The sequence below is a fragment of the Mauremys mutica genome, chromosome 1 (assembly GCF_020497125.1).
Source record: "Mauremys mutica isolate MM-2020 ecotype Southern chromosome 1, ASM2049712v1, whole genome shotgun sequence".
NCBI lineage: Eukaryota > Metazoa > Chordata > Testudines > Geoemydidae > Mauremys > Mauremys mutica.
In genome coordinates this window covers 5,588,458-5,608,385 of record NC_059072.1, presented here as the reverse complement: position 1 = coordinate 5,608,385, position 19,928 = coordinate 5,588,458, and the positions used below count along the sequence as shown (strand labels likewise).

Below are 19,928 nucleotides of genomic sequence, written 5' to 3'. Positions count from 1 at the left end.
CCCCCCAGATGGGACAGCGGCTCCTCCCGGCCCAGAACGAGCTGCAGACGCTTCAGCCACAGGGAGCTCCACAGACAGCGCCAGAGGCCCAGGAACCGGGGGAGCTGGAGACCCGGCAGCCGCGGGGGTCTCCACCGACGGCCCTGCGGGGGCTACAGCGGGAGCCCGAGGCCCTCGAGCACCCGGGACAGAGGGTGCCAGGGGCCCGTCAGCTCCAGGGGGCTCCGCAGGCAGCACTGGCGGCTCATGAGCCTCAAGATCCACAGGCCCTTGAGGCCCAGGACCAGGGGGAGCCCAGGGCCCAGAAACCCCAGGGGCGCCCACACGGGGCCCAGGAACCCCAGGGGCACCTACACGGGGAGCAGGAGCCCCAGGGGCGCCCACACGGGGAGCAGGGGCCCCAGGGGCACCCACACGGGGAGCAGGGGCCCCAGGGGCGCCCACACAGGGCCCAGGAACCCCAGGGGTGCCCACACGGGGAGCAGGGGCCCCAGGGGCACCCACACGGGGCCCAGGAACCCCAGGGGCGCCCACACGGGGCCCAGGAACCCCAGGGGCGCCTACACGGGGAGCAGGGGCCCCAGGGGCACCTACACGGGGAGCAGGGGCCCCTTCAGGCCCAGGGGACCCCACAAGGGGACCCAGCAGTTCTCGAGCCCCCCGAACACAGGGAGCCACTGGTCCTTCAGCCCAGGCAGCTGGTGGGGCTGGCCCCCCCTGAACCCCCACAGAGGCAGCTGGAGACCCGGCAGGCCCCAGGGAGGCTGCAAAGGGAGCCGGGGGCTCCTGAGTCCCCGGGGGACCCTCGGCCCCAGGAGGTTCTGCTGAGGGAGCCCCAAGGACAGCAGGCGCCGAGGGCCCGTTGGATCCGGGGGGCTCTGCAGTCAGACCTTAGCACCCCACAGGGCCTGGAGCCCGAGGGATGGAGGGAGGCGCAGGCCAGTCAGCTCCAGCCGGAGCCCGAGGCCCCTGCACCCCAAGAAGTGAGGGGCCCCCCAGAACCCCTTCAGCCTCAGGGATCTCTGCAGAGGGAGCAAGGAAGGCCCCAGGAAGGGAGGGAGCCAGTGGGCCCCGCGCACCAGGGCCCGAGGGTGGCAGAGCCGCTTATGCCCTGGGACCCTCCCCAGAGCCAGCCAGAGCCGTGGGGGGTCCGGGGGGCTCAGCCGATGGAGCCCTCAGGAGCCCCTCAGCCCCAGGGAGCTGTGCTGAGGGACCCCCCCGGGGTTCATCCCCAGGGTCCGCGGGCGCCGAGACCAGCCCTGCTGCTGGGGCCAGGCAGCGCCCAGGCCCCGGGGACGCTGCACGGGGAGGAGCTGCCGGCCCCTCGACTCCAGCCAATGCTCGAGCTGGGGCCGCTCCCGGCCCAGGGGCGCCTGCAGGGGGACCCCGAAGTGATCCGGCCCCGGGAGCTGGGTAGGCCGCAGGTCCCACAGCTCCAGGAAACTCCGCTGGGGCCGCTCCAGCCCCGGGACAGTGTAGAGCTCCAGGAGCTGAAGGGACAAGGGGCTCCCCAGGTCTCGCCGTTCAAGGCATGGGGACCAGGGGCCTGTCAGCCCCAGGGAGCGCGGCTGAGGGAGGCTCTTGGGCCCCGGGAACTTGGGGGACCCCAGGTGGGACCAGAGGTGGCCCAGCCTTGGGGAGCTCCGCTGCTGGAGGTGGAGCCTGCTCAGTGCCAGGTGCTGGAGCCCCGGGACCCGGAGACTGAGGGGCCCCGGGTGTCCCCGCTGCAGGAGCCGGAGACCGAGGGGCCCCAGGCGTCCCCGCAACGGGAGCCGGAGACCGAGGGGCCCCGGGTGTCCCCGCAGCAGGAGCCGGAGACCGAGGGGCCCCAGGCGTCCCCGCAACGGGAGCCGGAGACCGAGGGGCCCCGGGCGTCCCCGCAGCAGGAGCCGCAGACCGAGGGGCCCCAGGCGTCCCCGCAACGGGAGCCGGAGACCGAGGGGCCCCGGGCGTCCCCGCAGCGGGAGCCGGAGAGTGAGGGGCCCCGGGCATCCCCGCAGCGGGAGCTGGAGACCAAGGGGCCCCGGGCATCCCCGCAGCGGGAGGTGGAGACCGAGGGGCCCCGGGCATCCCCGCAGCGGGAGGTGGAGACCGAGGGGCCCCGGGCATCCCCGCAGCGGGAGCTGGAGACCGAGGGGCCCCGGGCGTCCCCGCAGCGGGAGGTGGAGACCGAGGGGCCCCGGGCGTCCCCGCGGCGGGAGCCGGAGACCGAGGGGCCCCGGGCGTCCCCGCGGCGGGAGCCAGAGAGTGAGGGGCCCCGGGCATCCCCGCAGCGGGAGGTGGAGACCGAGGGGCCCCGGGCGTCTCCACGGAGGGAGCCAGAGACTGAGGGGTCCCGGGCGTCCCCGCGGCGGGAGCCGGAGACCGAGGGGCCCCGGGCGTCCCCGCGGCGGGAGCCGGAGACCAAGGGGCCCCGGGTGTTCCTGCAGCGGGAGCCAGAGACTGAGGGGCCCCGGGCATCCCCGCAGCGGGAGGTGGAGACCAAGGGGCCCCGGGCGTCTCCGTGGAGGGAGCCGGAGACTGAGGGGCCCCGGGCGTCCCCGCAGCGGGAGGTGGAGACCAAGGGGCCCCGGGCGTCTCCGTGGAGGGAGCCGGAGACTGAGGGGCCCCGGGCGTCCGCGCAGTGGGAGGTGGAGACCGAGGGGCCCCGGGCGTCCCCGCAGCGGGAGGTTGAGACCGAGGGACCCCGGGCGTCTCCGCGGAGGGAGCCGGAGACTGAGGGGCCCCGGGCGTCCCCGCGGCGGGAGCCAGAGAGTGAGGGGCCCCGGGCGTCTCCGCGGAGGGAGCCGGAGACCGAGGGGCCCCGGGCATCCCCGCGGCGGGAGCCGGAGACCGAGGGGCCCCGGGCATCCCCGCGGCGGGAGCCGGAGACCGAGGGGCCCCGGGTGTTCCTGCAGCGGGAGCCGGAGACCGAGGGGCCCCGGGCATCCCCGCAGCGGGAGGTGGAGACCGAGGGGCCCCGGGCGTCTCTGCGGAGGGAGCCGGAGACTGAGGGGCCCTGGGCGTCCCCGCGGCGGGAGCCGGAGGCCCTGGAGCCCCAGGAACGAAGGGAGCTGGCAGCCCCAGTGACCCTCCAGCTCCAGGACACCCCATGGAGGGATCCAGCAGCCCTGCCGCCCTGTCGGGTGCTGCCGAGGGAGCCGGGAGCCGCTGAGCCTGTGGAGATGAAGGAGCCAGAGGCTGCTGAGCCGCTGGAGGAACAGGAGGCGGTGGAGACCCAGGGCCCGGCCCCGATGGCGCTGGAGCCCTGGCACGGCCAGGGGACGCTGCAGAGGGAGCCTGTGGGTTGTGGGCCCCGGGAGCTGCAGGCCCAGCGAGCCCAGCACGGGAACCAGGGGGCGTTTCAGCCCCAGCAGCCCGTGCAGTGGGGTGGGGAGGTGCTGCCGGCCCAGGGTGCTGCTCAGCGGAGGCCGCAGGCCCATCAGCGTCTGGAGCCAGCGGAAGCCACTGGGCCTGCCCCACCCAGCCCCGGGCGTCCTGGCCAGAGCCCCTGGGGTGCCCCGGCCTGGGAGCAGGCAGCCCTCGGCGCTGGAGGCTGTGGGGCGAGCCCCGGCTGGGGGGCCCAGCACGGCGAGCGTGGAGGGGAAGCCATGGGGCCATGCTGGGTAAGGAGGGCAGCGGGGAGGGCAGCCTGGGGGCAGGGGATGGACTCAGGGCCCATGGTGGGAAGGGGGCGTGGCCTGTGCCATGGGCTGGGGGGGCCCCACGCCAGGCAGGGGAGGGGGTGTGGCCATGGTGGGGAGGGGGCGTGGCCAGTGCCATAGGTTAGGGGTGCCCCATGCCCGGGGGGCAGGGGTTGGTGGCTGGGGTGGAAAAGCTGCTCAGGGACCTGGTGTTCCCCACAGCGCCGCAGCCCTGCACCCCCCTGCCTGGAGCCCCTGCCTGGAGGGGAGCAGACTGGGGTGCCGAGTGCGGGGAGCTGCCACCGGAGCTGCCCTGGAGACAGGAGGGGTACGCAGCCCCCCCCACCAGAGCGGGCACTGCCAGCCTGGAGCGAACGGTGCTGCTCCCCCCCCCCCACGGCTGAGCCTGGCATGGGCCCATCCTGTGCCCGCTAGCCGCGTCCCAGCCCCATAGAGTCACGGTTCGGTGCCAGACCCAAAGCCCGTCTTCCCTGGCCCGGCACTGCGGGGTTCGCACGGTGCCCAGCACGGTGCCGCCTGCACAGGCCCATGGGCCAGGACGGGGCCCTGGGGGGGGGGCGGCCTGGGAAGCCCGGGGGGTTGGGCTGCACTCAGGGGTCACCCGTTGGGGGAGGGGCCCATGGGGGGAGGGGTGTCTCGCTCAGCTGGCCAGGCCCCCCCCCCGTCCCTAACGCCTCTGGTGCCATTGCAGCCTGGCCTGGCCGCCCCGTGGGGCCGGCCGTGGGGCAGCCCCCTGCGCCGGGAGAAGGCCTTTATCCGCCCCGCCAGGCGGGAGCAGCAGGAGGCCCTGCGCCGGCTGGCGGAGCTGCAGCTGGAGGGGGGGCGCAGGCACCAGCGCGACAAGGAGCGGCAGCTGCTGCGGGTGAGGCGGGGGGGGGCTGGGCTGCCAGGGCTCACCCCGCGCGTGGGCCCTGCTGGGGGGCAGGGGGTGAGGCGGGGGGCTGGGCTGCCAGGGCTCACCCCGCGCGGGGGCCCTGCTGGGGGGCAGGGGGTGAGGCGGGGGGCTGGGCTGCCAGGGCTCATCCCGCGCGTGGGCCCTGCTGGGGGGCAGGGGGTGAGGCGGGGGGGGCTGGGCTGCCAGGGCTCACCCCGCGCGTGGGCCCTGCTGGGGGGCAGGGGGTGAGGCGGGGGGCTGGGCTGCCAGGGCTCACCCTGCTCGGGGGTGGGGCCTGCCCCCCTGGGGTGAGGCTGGGGCGTGTCACTCCGTTCTGGGCCCGGCCCCTGCGGCGTGGGGGTCAGTGCCCACCGGGGCGCCCCAGGGCTCGGCTGCCCCCTGGCACTGCCCTGGAGGGGGACGGGCTCCTCAAGGCACAGACTGGGCCAGGCCGGGGGTGCGACTGGCACCTCACACGGTGCTGCACCCGCTGCCCTGGCCTGTCCGGAGCTGGGGCACGGCTGGGTCCCACCCTGGCCTGTGGGCGCTTTCCCCAGCCCCGAGGTGGCTCCGGTCCCCTGCTGCTGCTGGCAGTGCCAGCCCCCGGGAGCGCCCCAGGCAGGGGTGGCACGGCCGCGCCGTGCGCCCGGAGAAGGGGCCACTCCTCACCCAGTGCCCCAGCGCTGCCCCCTCCCCGGGCTCGCTCGGGTTCAAGCCTCCCCCCTTCTCCCCCCAGTTCCAGGAGCGACTGTCCATCGCCAGGCACAGGTCAGTGGAGACTCTTCCGGGGGGACCCCAGCCCCCTGCGGAGCCTCAGCTGCAGGTAAGGGCCCGTCTGCTGCCCAAGGGGGGTGCAGCCGGCGCAGGGCCGGGGGGAGGCGATCACCCCGGGGGGCGGGGGAATCTAGCCCGGCGTGGGGCCGGGGGGAGGCGATCACCCCGGGGGGGGGAGGATCTAGCCCGGTGTGGGGTCGGGGGGAGGCGATCACCCCGGGGGGGGGGGAATCTAGCCCAGCGTGGGGCCGGGGGGAGGCGATCACCCCGGGAGGGGATGGGGGGTGGAATCCAGCCCAGCGTGGGAGCAATAGGAGGCAGTTGCCCTGGGGGGTGGGCTCCAGCCCGGCATGGGGGGCAGGGGAAGGCGGTTGCCCCGGGGGTCGGGGCATAGATGCACCAGCAGAGGCAGATGCTGGCACCTCCCTAGGCGGGGCAGGGGGCTGCTGGGCCGGGGTAGGGGCTCACGGAGGTGGCCTGCCCCCCTGCCCCACGCTCTCTGGGGCTCTGCTCCTCCACGCTCGAGGCCCTTGGCCGGGGGGGTGGGGGAAGTGGCCCCGGCAGCCCCCGCAGGCGGCTGGCAGTGCCTGGGGGGCAGGCTGGGCGGGGCAGGGCCCGGGCAGTGTTGGCTCAGCCTGGCCCGTTCCCCTGGCAGGAGGCCCGGGCACAGCAGAGGGAGGCGCTGAAGCAGCACCTGGAGCAGGTGAAGCGGGAGCGGACGCAGGGCCTGCAGGCCAGGCGCCACAGGCAGGTGTCTGTGGGGAGCAGGGGGGCCGGGGGGAAGGCAGAGGAGCAGGCCGGGGGGCAGGCAGAGGAGAACCGGCTGCCGGGGGGTGCCCTGGCGTCTTGGCTCTCGCTCCAGCCACTGGCTGCTCCAAGGCAGGCTGGGGTCCCTGCCATGCCCAGCCCGGCACCTCGGCCTGGGGGCAATGGGCAGGAGGGGAGTGCGGCTTGGGGCAGGGGGTCGAGACCCCCCCCAGCTCTGGCCTGGGCCATCCCACCCCTGTGCTGGCTGTCCTGCCCGCCTCCCCCCAGGCTCTTGCTTGCCCCAACTCTGGCCCAGACTGTCCAACCACAACCCCCCCATTACCCTGCCCCCCCTCAGGGCTGGCTGCCCCACCCCCATGCTGCCCCAGGGCTGGCCGCCCCTCCCCCAGGCTGGCCCAAGCTCCGGCCAGGCTCTCTGGCCCCAGGCTGACCCCCGTTGGTCTCTCCACAGGAACACGCTGAGTTTCCAGGAGCTCTTGGAGCCGCTGGTGGCGCCGGGTGAGGACGGCAGCGACCTGAGCCGAGCTGGGCAGACGTGAGCACGGGTGGGCACGCGGAGACAGGCAGCCCCCTCCCCTCGCTCCCAGCCAGGCATTGGCAGGGGGCCGCCAGCGCACAGCTTGGGATGAAGTGGGGGATTTGTGTGCCTCAGTTTCCCCGGTGTGCGGCACCGTTACCTAGGTGCTGGGACTCAGGTGTGACTGGCCAGACATTGTGACTTAGCAGCTGGGGCAAGAAGCCAGCTGGCCCAGAGGGGTCCAGGTGACCGGTTTTGCCGGACAGACAACACAGGATGGAGGAGGGGCGACTGGGCGGGGGGGCAGGACACTCTCCGGGTTTGGGACGTGGGGAGAGCCCAGGCCTCTGGATCTGCCCCCAAGATGGACTTTGCTGCAGGTTCCTGCTTTCTGTGCAAACAAAGCTCTGTTCTACGCTGTTCCCGACCACTAATAAACCTCCTGTGTCCCACGCTGGCTGGGAGTCGGGGCTGGCTGCGGAGTGGGGGTGCAGGGCCCCGCTGGGGGTGGGTGAGGCTGCCCCAGGCAGGCTGAATGCTCCAAGGTCAGACCCAGCAGGCGCTGCAGCCAAGGGGGCTTGCCCTGAGGGACACCACACTGCCCCAGGGTCCCGTGGGCCCCCCCCCCCGAGAGCAGTGCCAGAGCCCCGAGCGCCTGGGGAGTCCAGGGAGCCAGAGCCACCCCCCAGCACCCGCTGCAGGCCCCAGGGCCAAGCCCCACAGCTGCTGCCCAGCCACTCTGGGCGTTGGCTGGGGTGGGGCAGACAGCACAGCTGGGAGTGTGCAGGGCTGGCCCCGTCCGTCCCTAGTCACCCCCCGGCTCAGCACGGTGGGGCTAGGGCACAGGGCAGGGGCCATTCCCAGGGGCTGGAGAGCAGGCTCAGGAGAGCTGTGGGGCTACGGTCCCCTTCCCCCCATGTTGGCTCTCGGGAGGGTCCCCACCAAGAGGGCGAGGGGCTGCAGGTGAGGACGGTGGGCAGCCACCGGAGAGCCCCAGTGGATGGCGACACTGGCTGGGCAGGGGAGCCCCTTGGCACTGGAGAGGAGCCCACAGGGCTATGCAATGGCTCTGCCCACATGCAGCCCAGCCTGGCACGGCCTACAATAAAATCACCCACCGTCCCCCTTCCCCCGGCCCCGGGCTGTTACCACGAAGGACGCGCCGGGCCCTGCTGGCAGCCTGTGCCCACCCTGGTGCCAGCCCGCCCCTCGCCAGGTGCCACTCCCAGAGCCCCGACCCTGCTCCGAGGAGGCCAGGCAGGCTGGGCAATGGCCAGGCAGGCTTGGGCCCTGCCAGAGCCGGGGGCCGGGCCCAGCTGCCTTGGCGGTGGTTAAAGGGGAGGCCCTGGGCCCTACGTTTGGTTAGTGCCCGGCTGGGTGGCTGAAGGATGCGCAGAGCCAGTGGGGGCAGCACCAGGCAGTCGTGTTAGGAGAGCCCAGCGCCCCAAGCAGCCAGCGTGGTCCAGGGGTGGGGCGGACTGGCCTGGCCCCAGGCCCAGAGCCCCGTGGCGGGGGGGCCCGGCTCTCACATGGCCACGTCGCGCGGGTCCAGCAGCGAGAAGGCCCCGTTCTTGCGGAAGAAGCTCTCGATGCGGCACTTGGGTGACGGGGGCACGTAGACTTTGGTGACTTTCCCTGGGCAGAGACACAAGGGGGGGGGTGAGCTGTGGGGGGGCCTATTAGAACCCCAGATCCCCGGCCCAGAGCTGACTCATTGCCAACCTCCCCCCCCCCAGCAGCGCCAGGGATCCCAATATCTCGCTCTGGGGAGGGGGTCCCCTGACACCCCAGAGCGGTGACACTGCCCTGCCCAGGGCTCAGCGCCCCCACTGCATGCCCAGTGAGCCAGGAGGGGACCCCGGCTTTAAACCTGAGTCCTGGCGCCCTGGTGCAGGGCTGTGGCATGAGGCCGCCATGGGCAGAGGAGCTGGCTGGGGGGCAGCTGTTGGGCCAGTCCAGCTGGGGGGTGCAGCGAATGTGAAGGCCGAGGGGACACGGTGATGGTCACGGCCCTTCCAGAGCCCACATGGGACCTGGCTGCAGCTGCAAACGCCGAGAGCCTGGTGGGAAGGGGTTCACTCGGGGGTTGTCACAGCTGGTGCTGGGCTGCATGCCAGGCCCCCTCAGCACTAGACCCTCCTGGCCAAGAACTACGGCCCTGCCTCTTGAGCCAGTGGGGAATCTCCATCACATCCCAGCACTGTAGGGCCTATGACACGCAGCAGAAGAGATCTCATCCCATCCAGCAGAGGGCAGCGCTTCCTCCCCACACACATGATTGCACTATTAATACAAACCCACCCTGTGCCAGCCAGGTGTCCCCACCGGGGGGGGGGGGGAACCCCCTGGCAAACAGAGCCAGCTGCTGCCACTAGAGATTTGCAGTATGCAAATGAGCACAGGCCAGCTGCGCTGATTGGCCCAGCCTGCTGCGAGGTCACAGCCGGCGTCATGGAGCCGTTCCGGAGGTACTGCCCCGAGGGGAGAGCGCCACCTAGTGGAACCCCCCAGCTCTGTCTCCGCTGCGCCCCCTCCGCCAGTGCGGCCCCGGGCTATGGGGCGAGATGGCCCCGTGGGCACAGACTTGAGCCACGGGCAGGGCTGTGCCCCCCAGCGCCCGCCGCCCCGGCTCACCCATCTGCCAGCCGTAGAGGAAGTTGGTGGTGACGGGGGTGTAGTACTTCTCCTCGGGGGCGCAGGCCGTGCGGCGGGTCAGGTAGCGCCGCCGGCCCTCGCCGTCCTGGGAGATGCCCTGGTACAGCAGCTGCCGCACCTCCGGCGCCACGGGCTTCATCTCCCCCTCCTGGATGCCCCCGGCGGGCTCCTCGGGCGGCTGCTCGGCCGGGGGCACGGGCGCCGGAGACGGGAGGGCGGGCAGCTTGAGCGGCTCCTTGGTGGCCTGCCGCCGCTGGCGCAGCTGCTCCTGCCTGGCCTTGACGGCTGCCCCGTAGCGCTGGTGCCAGCGGAAGCGGAGCATCAGCTCCTTGAGATACTCCTCCTTCCAGAAGTCCTGCTGCAGCGCGTCCATGTTCAGCTGGCGCGCCATGGTGGCACCTGCCGGCCGCCCCCCGGCTCCCTGCGCTCAGCTACCCCGGCTCCTGCCCCGGGCTGGAGTGTGCGGGGGCCTCCCTGTGGCAAGGCGGAGCTGCGCCCCAAGGGCACCCAGTGGGCACAAGTCCGGGGCTCGGGTCCCGTCCCTGCTGCCCCCCCCAGCCCATGGGCAGCTGGTACCATTGTCAGCTGTGTTGCCATGGCAGCTGCATCACACCCCTGAGCTCACAGAGGCCAGGGGCTGCCTGGCGCTGACCCGGCTGCCCTGCTCCGGGGCTCCAGCCATGGCTCCAGGGCAGGGACGTCTGAATCTCACCCGGAGCAGCTCCCCAGGGTGCCCTCCATCCCCACGGCTGCCAGCCCAGGGAGCACAGAGGCTGGGCATCGCTGCTCCCATGCTGCCTGTCCCTGTGGCACCTCTGCCCCTCGGTGGCGGGGGGGGCAGCTACCCCCAGGATCGGATGGGCAAGGGCTGTACTGGTGCTGATGGGAAAGGGGGGCTGCTCTGGGAGTCACCGCCCCCATGACGTTATGAATATAGTTGTCACGGACTCACAGATCGTGCTCACTCTTGGCCCCATGCGGTCCATGGGGGGGAACCCCCTTTAGTGCGACAGCCCTTCTCGGGGGGGGGGGGGAGTCCGCTTTCTCCCAGGGTCAGGCCCCTCCACCTCCTGAGCCGCACCTCTCGGAGCCTTAGCACCCCTGTCTCTGCTGTGGGCCCCCCCAGGGAGCCCCCTCGCTCTGGATCCCCAGGGCCTCCACTCCCAGAGGGAATAATGCCGCCCTGTTCTCTAGCCGGGAGCGACTCTCCGCCAGCGTAACACAGGAGGGTTATTGAGCGTCTGAACCCAGCACAGGAAACTCTCCGGCCCTCAGGCCTGGCCTCCCCCAGCCCAGCACATCCCAGTCCCCCTGCAGCCAGGTGGGCTCTGCCTGCCCCCCATCTCCAGCCCAGAGCCCCCCTGCTACTTCATCACAGGAATATAATATCTCATTGAAGGTGACCCAGGGCCAGGGAGTTAATTAACTTGATTATCTTGATTAGCACTACAAACGTTTTTTTTCTCCTGCTGATAACAGCTCATCTTAATTAATTAGCCTCTTAGAGTTGGTAGGGCAACTCCCACCTTTTCATATTCTCTGTCTGTGTATAGAGCTTCTTACTATATGTTCCAGTCTATGCATCTGATGTGTAGTGTGGGTAAGACCTAAGTTATCATTTGACCTGGGTGTGGGGCTTGGTCCTTGGGGGAACCTTCTTTCTTGTACTGGGGTGTTGGTTTTCATTCATCCCCATAACGAGCGGCCCTGGTGGTGATCCTGGGGAACCGGAGTGTCTGAGGGAATTGCTGGTGGGACTTGTGGTCAGCCAGTGGGGTGAGACCGAAGTCCCCTCTGGCCGGCAGGTTTCATGCCTTAGAGGAGGAAAACCCCCAGCTTGGGCTGTGACTGCCCTGCTCTGAGCGATTGTCCTGAATTGACACTCTCAGTTGTGTCCCAGCAGAGGCAGCGTCGTTACACCCCCCTGCATGACCTGGTGCAAAGCCCAGCCCCTTCCTGGGTGCAGGGCCACCCGGGGGGGGGGGGCAAGAGGGGCAATTTGCCCCAGGCCCTGGGTCCCGCAAGGGCCCCCACGAGTGTTTTTCGGGGCCCCTGGAGTGGGGTCCTTCACTCACTCCAGGGGGCCCGGAAAAGTCTTCCTCTCCCGTCTTCGCCGGTGGGGGGGGGGGTCGTTCCGCTCGGGGGCGGAAGGACTCCCCGCCGGTGAATTATCGCCGAAGCGGGACCCGCCGCTGGGTCTTCGGCGGTAATTCGGCGGCGGGGGCCCTTCCGTTCCGGGACCCGCCGCCGAAGTGCCCCGAAGACCTGTGGCGGGTCCCGGAACGGAAGGGCCCCCCGCCGCCGAATTACTGCTGAAGAAGGGCCCCCCGCCGCCGAAGACCCCGGGCCCCCGGAATCCTCTGGGCGGCCCTGCCTGGGTGGGGGGGGAGGGTGTACAAGCCCTGTGACGAACTGGGAATGGTTGGGTCATTACACTAATTGATTCTATTTCCCTATGTTAAGTTCTCCTCACACCTTCTTCTATGGGTCACCTCAATTATCACTTCAAAGGGTTTTTTTCTCCTGCTGATGAGATAGCTCATCTCAATTGACTGGCCTCTTCCAGCTGGTTTGGATACTTCCGCCTTTTCATGGTCTCTGTATGTATAAATATCTCCTCTCTGTGTGTCCCATTCTGTGCAGCCGGTGAAGTGGGCTGGAGCCCACGAAAGCTCATGCTGAAATCAATGTGTTAGTCTCTAAGGTGCCACAAGGGCTCCTGCTCTTTTCTCTGAATACTGTGTTGGTGAGACCAACTGGGACTGGTCTTACTGGGGGCTGTGAATGCTGAGTGGGGGGTGTTGGCCTGCGAGGACAGGCTGCATTGGGGGATGGGAGACTGGCCTGAGGGAGGAGACCTGAGCATGTAACGGGAGAACCCAGGAAGGGGGTAGAGGCCAGGTGCGCGTGCTTGGGGCGGCATACCGTGGGGGGCACTCTGCCGGTCGCCGCGAGGGCAGCAGGCAGAGTGCCTTCGGTGGCATGCCTGTGGAAGGTCCGCTGGTCCCGCGACTCCACCGAAGCCACGGGACCAGCCGACCCTCCGCAGGCACGCCTGTGGGAGGTCCACCGGAGCCGCGGGACCAGCGACCGGCAGAGCACCCCCCGCGGCATGACGCCGTGCTTGGGGCGGCAAAATGTCTAGAGCCGGCCCAGCCAGGTGACACCTCTGCCCGGGAAGCTGAACAAAGGCTGGGGGAGGAGACGCAGGAGAGAGAGAGAGCTTCAGGAGCTGGCTGAGGAATGGAGGGAAGGACAGACAGGGCTCTGACCCCCCAAGGGGGCTGTGGGGCTCCTGGGACCCCAAGATGGACCTAACTGGGGGGGGGTCCCGTTGTCTGTACCGGCAAGGCCTGTCCTGGACTGTGTTCCTGTCATCTAAATAAACCTTCTGCTTTACTGGCTGGCTGAGAGTCCTGGTGAATGGCAGGGAGCCCGGGGGTGCAGGGCCTGACTCCCCCACACTCCGTGACAGTTGGTGCCACAGTGTCCCCTCTGCAGTTCTTAAGCATCTAGGTCAGGGGTCTCAAACTCAAATGACCCCGAGGGCCGCATGAGGACTAGTGCATTGGCCCGAGGGCCGCATCACTGACACGCCCCCTTGCTGCCCCTGGCCCCACCCCCAATCCACCCCTTCCATGAGGCCCCGCCCCTGCCCTGTCTCTTCTCCACCTCCTCCCCTAAGCGCGCGCAGTTTTAATAAATATATACACTCAGTAATGCACCTCACTCAAAGGACAAAACACGCACTTAGATTTACTGCCTAAGGCTCTGGGAGGGAGTTTGGGTGGGGGAGGGGGTCTGGATGCAGGCTCTGTGCTCGATGCAGGCTCCAGGCTGCGGCAGGGGGTGGGGGTGCAGGCTTTGGGACGGAGTTTGGGGATAGGAGGGAGTGCAGGGGTGAGGGCTGAGGGTGAGGGGTACATGATGCAGGAGGGGGCTCAGGGCTAGGGAAGAGGGTTGGGCTGTGGGGTGAGGGCTGTGGATGAGGGGTTCATGATGCGAGGGGGCTCAGGGCTAGGGAAGAGGGTTGGGCTGTGGGGTGAGGGCTGTGGATGAGGGGTTCATGATGCGAGGGGACTCAGGGCTAGGGAAGAGGGTTGGGCTGTGGGGTGAGGGCTGTGGATGAGGGGTTCATGATGCGAGGGGGCTCAGGGCTAGGGAAGAGGTTTGGAGTGTGGGGTGAGGGCTGTGGATGAGGGGTTCATGATGTGGGGGCGCTCAGGGCTGGGGCAGAGGATTAGGGTGCGGGGGGATGAGGGGTTCATGATGTGGGGGCGCTCAGGGCTGGGGCAGAGGATTAGGGTGTGGGGGGATGAGGGCTCTGGCTGGGGCTGAGGATTAGGGTGCAGGGGGATATGGGGTTCATGATGTGGGGGTGCTCAGGGCTGGGGCTGAGGATTAGGGTGCGGGGGGAATGAGGGCTCTGGCTGGGGCTGAGGGTTTGGGGTTGGAGAGGCTCAGGGTAAGGGCAGCCTGCCTTGCCAGTACTGGCAGAGGGCAGGCACTAGGACCCTGCGGCAGCAGACAGCAAATCTGTTGGGAGCCCTCCGGGCAGCAGGCAGGGGAGAGGCGCGCTGCGTTCTGTCAGGCAGGGACGCAACACAACGCGGCGGAGGGGGGGGAACACGCAGAGGGGGGGTGGCAGGCGGGGGCTGGGACCTGCTCCAGGCAGGGTCGCGGCGGCGGGGGGAGACCTGTGGTGGCCGGGGCCGATCCAGGCAGTACCGGGGGGGGCGGGAAGAGACCCAGCTCCAACTATTGCTGGAGCAGGGCGCCCAGCCCTGAATATTGCTGGGGCCCGGGCCCCACACAAGTATATAACCTGCCGCCCATGCCCCCCGGCCCGGCCCAGCCCCGGCGGGTCTCGCTTCCCTTCCCCGCCCGGCCCCGGCGGGTCCCGCTTCCCTTCCCCCGGCCCGGCCCGGCCCCGGCGGGTCCCGCTTCCCTCCCCCACCCCCCAGCCCAGCGGGTCTCGCTTCCCTTCCCCCCCGGCCCGGGCCCGGGCCCGGGTCCGGGCCCGGCCCCGGCAGGTCTCGCTTCCCGCCCCCCGCCCCCGCCCGGCCCCGGCGGGTCCCGCTTCCCTTCCCCTGGCCCCGGCGGGTCCCGCTTTCCCCCCCCCTTACCCGAGCGCGTCTCCGGCGAGGCCTGAGCTCCGTCCCGCCCCCTCCCCACGCGGCTCGGATCGGGGCTCAGGCGCTCGGACGGAGACTCGGCGCTCTATGCGCCGAGGCTCCAGGAGAGGGGCGGAGGCGGGAGCCTCCGCTTTTCTCTTGGGGGCCCCTGCGGAGCTCCCCTGGGGAGCTCCGCGGGCCGCAGGGAAGAGCTCTGCGGGCCGCATGCGGCCCACGGGCCGCATGTTTGAGACCCCTGATCTAGGTGGTGGGATAAGGGTGTGTGGTTGCTGCAGAGCAAGGGGCCAGTGCACCTAAATGCCTGACACTCTGTCTCCTAGCAACTGATGGCCTGGGCCCCTCCTCTGCAAGGTGCCAAGTGAAGGTGTTGGAGACAAAGAGGTCAGGTGAGCTCCTGGCCCGGGAAAGGGGCTGAGCAGAGGAGGGGCTGGGTGGGTTTCAGTCTGGGGCTGGCTGGGGACGGGAAGTGAAGGCAGACGTGGGGGTCTGACTCACTGCCCCCCAGAACGGACCCGGCCGAGGGGTCCAGTTCTCTGTACCTACAAGCTCTGGTTTAGCCCCTGTTCCTGTCATCGAATAAACCTCTGTGTTACTGGCTGGCTGAGAGTCACGTCTGACTGCGCAGTGGGGGGGCAGGACCCCGTGGCCCCCCCCCCAGGACCCCGCCTGGGCGGACTCGCTGGGGGAAGCGCACGGAGGGGCACATGCTGAATGCTCCAAGGTCAGACCCAGGAGGTGAAGCCGTGGGAGCTTCTTGCCCTGCAGCCAGGCTGCTCCAAGGGAGAGGAGGCTCCCCAGAGTCCTGCCTGGATTTGTGGGGAGCAGCTCCAGAGCAGCGCCCGGGGACTCCATGACAAGCCCCAAAGAATTAAAGCTGAGCTTGTACTTGTGGGCACTCGAATGCCCCCCCCCCCGGACTTGCAGAGGGACCCAGGGCAAATGGCACTGGCCAGCAGATGCCAGCCCCAGGGGGCAGGTTCTGTGCCTGGGGTGGGTGCTAGCAGCCAGGACTCCTGGGTTCCCAGCTCTGCAACAGACTTACCTTGGGCGGGTCAGTGCCTGGCTGCGGGTATTTGGGGCAGGACCCACGGCTCTGCTAGGGGCAGGCTGAGGCTGGCAGGAAGCAATCTGTGCGGAGGGCAGGGGGTCGCCCAAAGGCTCTGCCAGCCGGGCAGGGGGCAGATTAGTGACATGTAGGAAGCTTAGGCCAGGGCTCAGAGGGAACAGCATGGGGGGAGGGGGGTGCAGTCAGAAATCAGGGTGACAGCAGCTGGCCAGAGGGGCTTTTGCCCCACAGGGAGGGGGTCCCCACAGCCCCAGGGAGGGGAGCAACTAACCCACCGTCACCCACCTGGGCTGCCCTCCAGGCTGATAGACTGGGCAAAGCCCCAAGCCCGCGTGCCAGTGAACCAGGGGGCGGCTGGGGGCCAGAGCAGACAGGCCCCCCAGGGCTCACGGGAAGGGAGCAGAGGGGCCGTCTCTGGCTCACATCAAGTCCCGCAGAGCAGCACCTGCCGGATGGCCCAGGCTGGCACCTAGGGCTGGGGAAGGCTCTGTGCTGACACTCTAGGCCGAGGCTGCCGGCGCCAGGCTGTGGGACCGGCAAGGGCCCAACGGCCCAGGCCTGGCTGGTGGCCAATGCCCCCTAGAGAGCACCTGGGCTCCTCCCAGCCTGCCCAGGGAGCAAGGGGGCCCTGAGGGGGGAGGCTGCCAGGCTCCCCGCGCAGCACCCATCTGAGGGCAGCCCCAGAGACCCGTTGTGATCAGCTCGCCAGCTCCCAGCCCCATGCTCGTTCCTAGGGCAGCTTGGCTAGAGCCAGCCCAGCTAGCTGGATAAACCAGGCCAGCTCCCGAGCTGTGCCAAGGGTTAGTTCAGCCGCACTGAGCCGATCCCTGGCCGTGCTGGCCCCAGCTCAGTGGCCTCCTGGCTTATCTGCCCAGGCCGCTCTAGCGCCCGCCTGCCACCTGGGCACCATGTAATACAGACTGTGGAAGCTCCTGGCCAGCTCCCAGCACCCTGGGCGCAGTGGGCTGGTTAACAAGCCCCAGGACCTCCACGACTCTCCCTCTGCCCCGCACGGCTCAGCACATCCCCCCCTCCAGCCCTGCCGGCAGCAGCAGGGGCCCACGGGGTCTGTCACGCTCTGTGCAGGGGACAGAGACAGAGCTGCCAGCAGGCCGGAGGGCAGGCTCAGACCCAGGCTGGGACCGGCCCCGGCTGGCTGGAGCTGTCCCAGGCAGGCAGGGAGCTGGCACAGGGCGGCTCCTCCACTCGGGGCTCTGCCCAGCATTGCAGCCAGGCGGGACAGGGCCAAACTGAACGTGGGAGGCAGGAAGCAGCCAGCGCAGGGAGAGGAGCAGCCTGCAGCTTCCCTGGGCCCCAGGGGGAGGGACAGAGATCCGAGGAAGGAGACAGTAGCACCCATCTTCAGTCCCCCTCCCCCCGTTCAGGAGCAGCAGATTCACCAGCCATTGAGCTCCCCAGCCAGCGCCTGCCCCCATGGACTCGGGGCTGGCAGCCTGGACAGGCAGAGGGCACCACACACCGGTCAGCCACCGGCCCAGCCTGGGGCTCTGGGGCCATGGCAGCCTCAGCGGGGGAGCCCCAGGCGCAGCAGGCACCGAGCGCGGCTGCTGTCAGCAGGGGGGCAGGACGCTGCACGTCGGCCTCGGTCAGGGCCACCAGGCCTGGGGCTGGTCCTGAGGACGAGGCAGCTGCTGGCTCCTCAGAGCCACATGCGGGTGAGTCGCAGGCACTTCCCCTTTCGGGGTCACGGGACGGGTGCATAAGCAGCCCACTCCTCCCCTGGCCAGGGACAAGCCAGCGCCTGCCTGGAGAGGAGCTTTGCTGGCAGCCTCCTCCCAGCCCCTGCCAAGGGCAGGTGCACACAGAGGAGGGGGCAGGTCTCTGTGTGTGTGTGTGGGGGGGGGGGGGGGGGGTTTTTACTGCACACACACACACACACACCCATCTCCAAGTGACCCGTGAGCTCCCAGAAGCAGGAAAGCGCCAGTGCAGAGCCAGGGAGCGGGGCTGGGACCGGCCCTGGCTGGCTGGGGGTGGCTGGAACAGTCCCGGACAGGCAGGGAGCCCAGCACAGGGCAGCTCCTCTGCCTGGCTCGGTTTTAACCCCTCGTCCTCCAGCCACGCCCCCTCCCTGCTGGCTCTCTGCCCCCATGGGGGCTTTAGGGTGCAGCACTTCGGGGGGGGGGGGGGGGGCGCTGCACAGAGCACAGGAACCGGGGGGGCTTCTCTGCTTTAATGTAACAGCTCAACCGTCACAGGAACATAGACGAGTCGGATCCGGCAGCACACAGAGGGCAGGGGGAGCCGAGGCCCTGGGAAACAAGGGGCCTGGGCCAGCTCTGGCACCCTCCTTGACGCCCCGCCGGGGAGCCAGTCTGGGCCTGGCCGCAGTTCACCCCGGGGGGGGGGGGGGAAGGGGGAGGCAGATGCTTTTCATCGCTCAGAACTACTGCAGGAGCAGCCGCTCCCCTGGGGCGGGCGGGCCGAGGAGGGAGGGGGCCGGGCGGCTGGGCAGTGCCGGGCGGCGCGGCCCCTAGCGCAGGTCCTCGGCGGTGAACATGCCCCGGGCGCGGCGCAGGATGGAGTCCTTGGCGGCGTCGTAGGGGTGCTCCTTGGAGGGGATCTCCAGCACGGCGGGCAGCGAGCGCGTGTGCCCGTCCAGCACGTGCCGGATCAGCTCCGCGATGAACTGGTTGATCAGGATGATGCCGATGTCCTCGCGGGCCAGGAAGCTCCTGCGGGGGGAGGCAGCGATGGGCAGGGGGGGGGGGGAAAACAGACACCCCGCGAGCCAGCACCTGCCCCCCCCCAAGCCTCCCGGAGCCATCAACTGCCCCCGAGCCAGCACCCCGTCCCCCCCATCTTCCTGGAGCCAGCACCCGCCCCAGCCCCTGCCCCCCCTGCCCCAGCCAGCACCCGCTCCCTCCCCCCCCGCGAGACAGCACCTGCACCCTGCATTGGACAGGCAGAGCCGGACGCCTGGGTCCCCGCAGCTCCAGGCTCAGCTTGCCCCCCTCCCCGCGGCCCGGTGGTCGCGCCCGGCTGCCCGCGCCCCGGTGGTCGCGCCCGGCTGCCCCCCCCTCCCCGCGCCCCGGTGGTCTCGCCCGGCTGCCCCCCCCCCCGCAGCCCGGTGGTCGCGCCCGGCTGCCCCCCCCGCAGCCCGGTGGTCGCGCCCGGCTGCCCCCCTCTCCCCGCGCCCCGGTGGTCGCGCCCGGCTGCCCCCCTCTCCCCGCGCCCCGGTGGTCGCGCCCGGCTGCCCCCCCCCCGCGCCCCGGTGGTCGCGCCCGCGCACCGGAAGGTCTCCTCGATCTCGGTCAGGCTCGTGTCCTTCTCCACCACCAGGAAGTTGGGCTTGCGGTGCTTGTTGAGCTCGCCCACCCCGCCCAGCAGGAAGCCCGTCACCGTGTCCTCGTCCCCCAGCACCGCGATCAGCTTCCCCCGCCCGGCCATGGCGCTGCTCTGCCCACGGCTGCCGGGCGCCGCTTATACCCCCGGCGCATGCGCGGCCTGCCCCTGCAGCACCCGTCTGCGCGTGCGCTGCGGGCTCCCCGCCCCCCGCCATTCCGAGCATGCGCATCTCGCGCCGACCGCTCGGAGCCCGGCGGAGCGCTTCTACGCATGCGTCGGGGTGCTGCTGGCTCTCTGGGCCCTGTGTCCGTCTCCCCCCCCCCCCCCGAGCCCGGAGAGAACCCAGGAGTCCGGCCCCCCTTTCACCCCCAGACCACGTGACGAAGTGGGGCTTGCTTGTATTGCTCGTGAAGCCTGCCCGTGCCTCAGTTTCCCTGGGTGCTGCGTTGTTCCCGGCGGGGGAAGGGCCGGGAGGACACCCCGGGGTGCCCCAGCTGGCTGGGTGCTGCGTTGTTCCCGGCGGGGGAAGGGCCGGGAGGACACCCCGGGGTGCCCCAGCTGGCTGGGTGCTGTGCCCTGGACATGGCCCCAGCGCCCCCCGGAGCTCAACCCCCCGCCTGGCTGCAGGGAGGGGTGGGTGGATTTGGACCATGGAGGTCAGACAGACGGACAGAGCCTGAGCCCGGGGCTCCCTGCGGCCTGGCTGGGCTCCGGGCTGCCCTGAGGGCTCCTGGGCCGGGCACCAGCCACCAACTAAACCCGCCTCTGCTGCCAGCCAGGCAGTGGCACCGCAGCTGCTGGGGGACTTGCGTGGTCTCCAGAGGTGCCCGGCTCCCGCGTGGTGGGACTCACTGAGCAGACCCAGCCTCAGGGTGCAATGAGACCGCGGGGATTAGCCTGGATGCTGAACGAGCCTCCTTGGGGGTCTGCCCCACTGAAGGGCTCCTCCCAGAGACTGAGCCAAAGCTGGGGACAGAGCACTGACCATGTGGGTCCATGACAGACCCCACTCCCCTTCCAGAGCCAGGGATAGAACCCGGGAGTCATAGAATCTCAGGGTTGGAAGGGACCTCAGGGGGTATCTAGTCCAACCCCCTGCTCAAAGCAGGACCAAACCCAACTAAATCATCCCAGCCAGGGCTTTGTCAAGCCTGACCTTAAAAACCTCTAAGGAAGGAGATTCCAC

General features: G+C 70.2%; 3 protein-coding genes across 3 annotated transcripts; 1 reads left to right on the top strand and 2 right to left on the bottom strand.

Moving 5' to 3' along the window:
- The first annotated feature begins 8 nt into the window (after positions 1–8).
- LOC123343694 (nascent polypeptide-associated complex subunit alpha, muscle-specific form-like) lies at positions 9–6,856 on the top strand. Its single transcript, XM_044978967.1, has 5 exons — positions 9–3,605; positions 4,336–4,506; positions 5,255–5,341; positions 5,948–6,039; positions 6,512–6,856. Exons 1-5 carry the CDS (start codon positions 9–11, stop codon positions 6,597–6,599), a joined length of 4,035 nt encoding a protein of 1,344 aa, XP_044834902.1. The 3' UTR covers positions 6,600–6,856.
- A 1,130-nt stretch (positions 6,857–7,986) lies between these two features.
- On the bottom strand, positions 7,987–9,807 carry ATP6V1FNB (ATP6V1F neighbor). The gene is made up of 2 exons (XM_045002089.1): positions 9,212–9,807; positions 7,987–8,212 (listed from the first exon to the last, which is right to left on the bottom strand). The coding sequence occupies exons 1-2, from the start codon at positions 9,621–9,623 to the stop codon at positions 8,103–8,105; spliced, it is 522 nt and encodes a 173-aa protein (XP_044858024.1). The 5' UTR covers positions 9,624–9,807; the 3' UTR covers positions 7,987–8,102.
- A 7,805-nt stretch (positions 9,808–17,612) lies between these two features.
- Positions 17,613–18,891, bottom strand: ATP6V1F (ATPase H+ transporting V1 subunit F). The gene is made up of 2 exons (XM_044981424.1): positions 18,687–18,891; positions 17,613–18,129 (listed from the first exon to the last, which is right to left on the bottom strand). Exons 1-2 carry the CDS (start codon positions 18,842–18,844, stop codon positions 17,928–17,930), a joined length of 360 nt encoding a protein of 119 aa, XP_044837359.1. The 5' UTR covers positions 18,845–18,891; the 3' UTR covers positions 17,613–17,927.
- Positions 18,892–19,928: the final 1,037 nt, after the last annotated feature.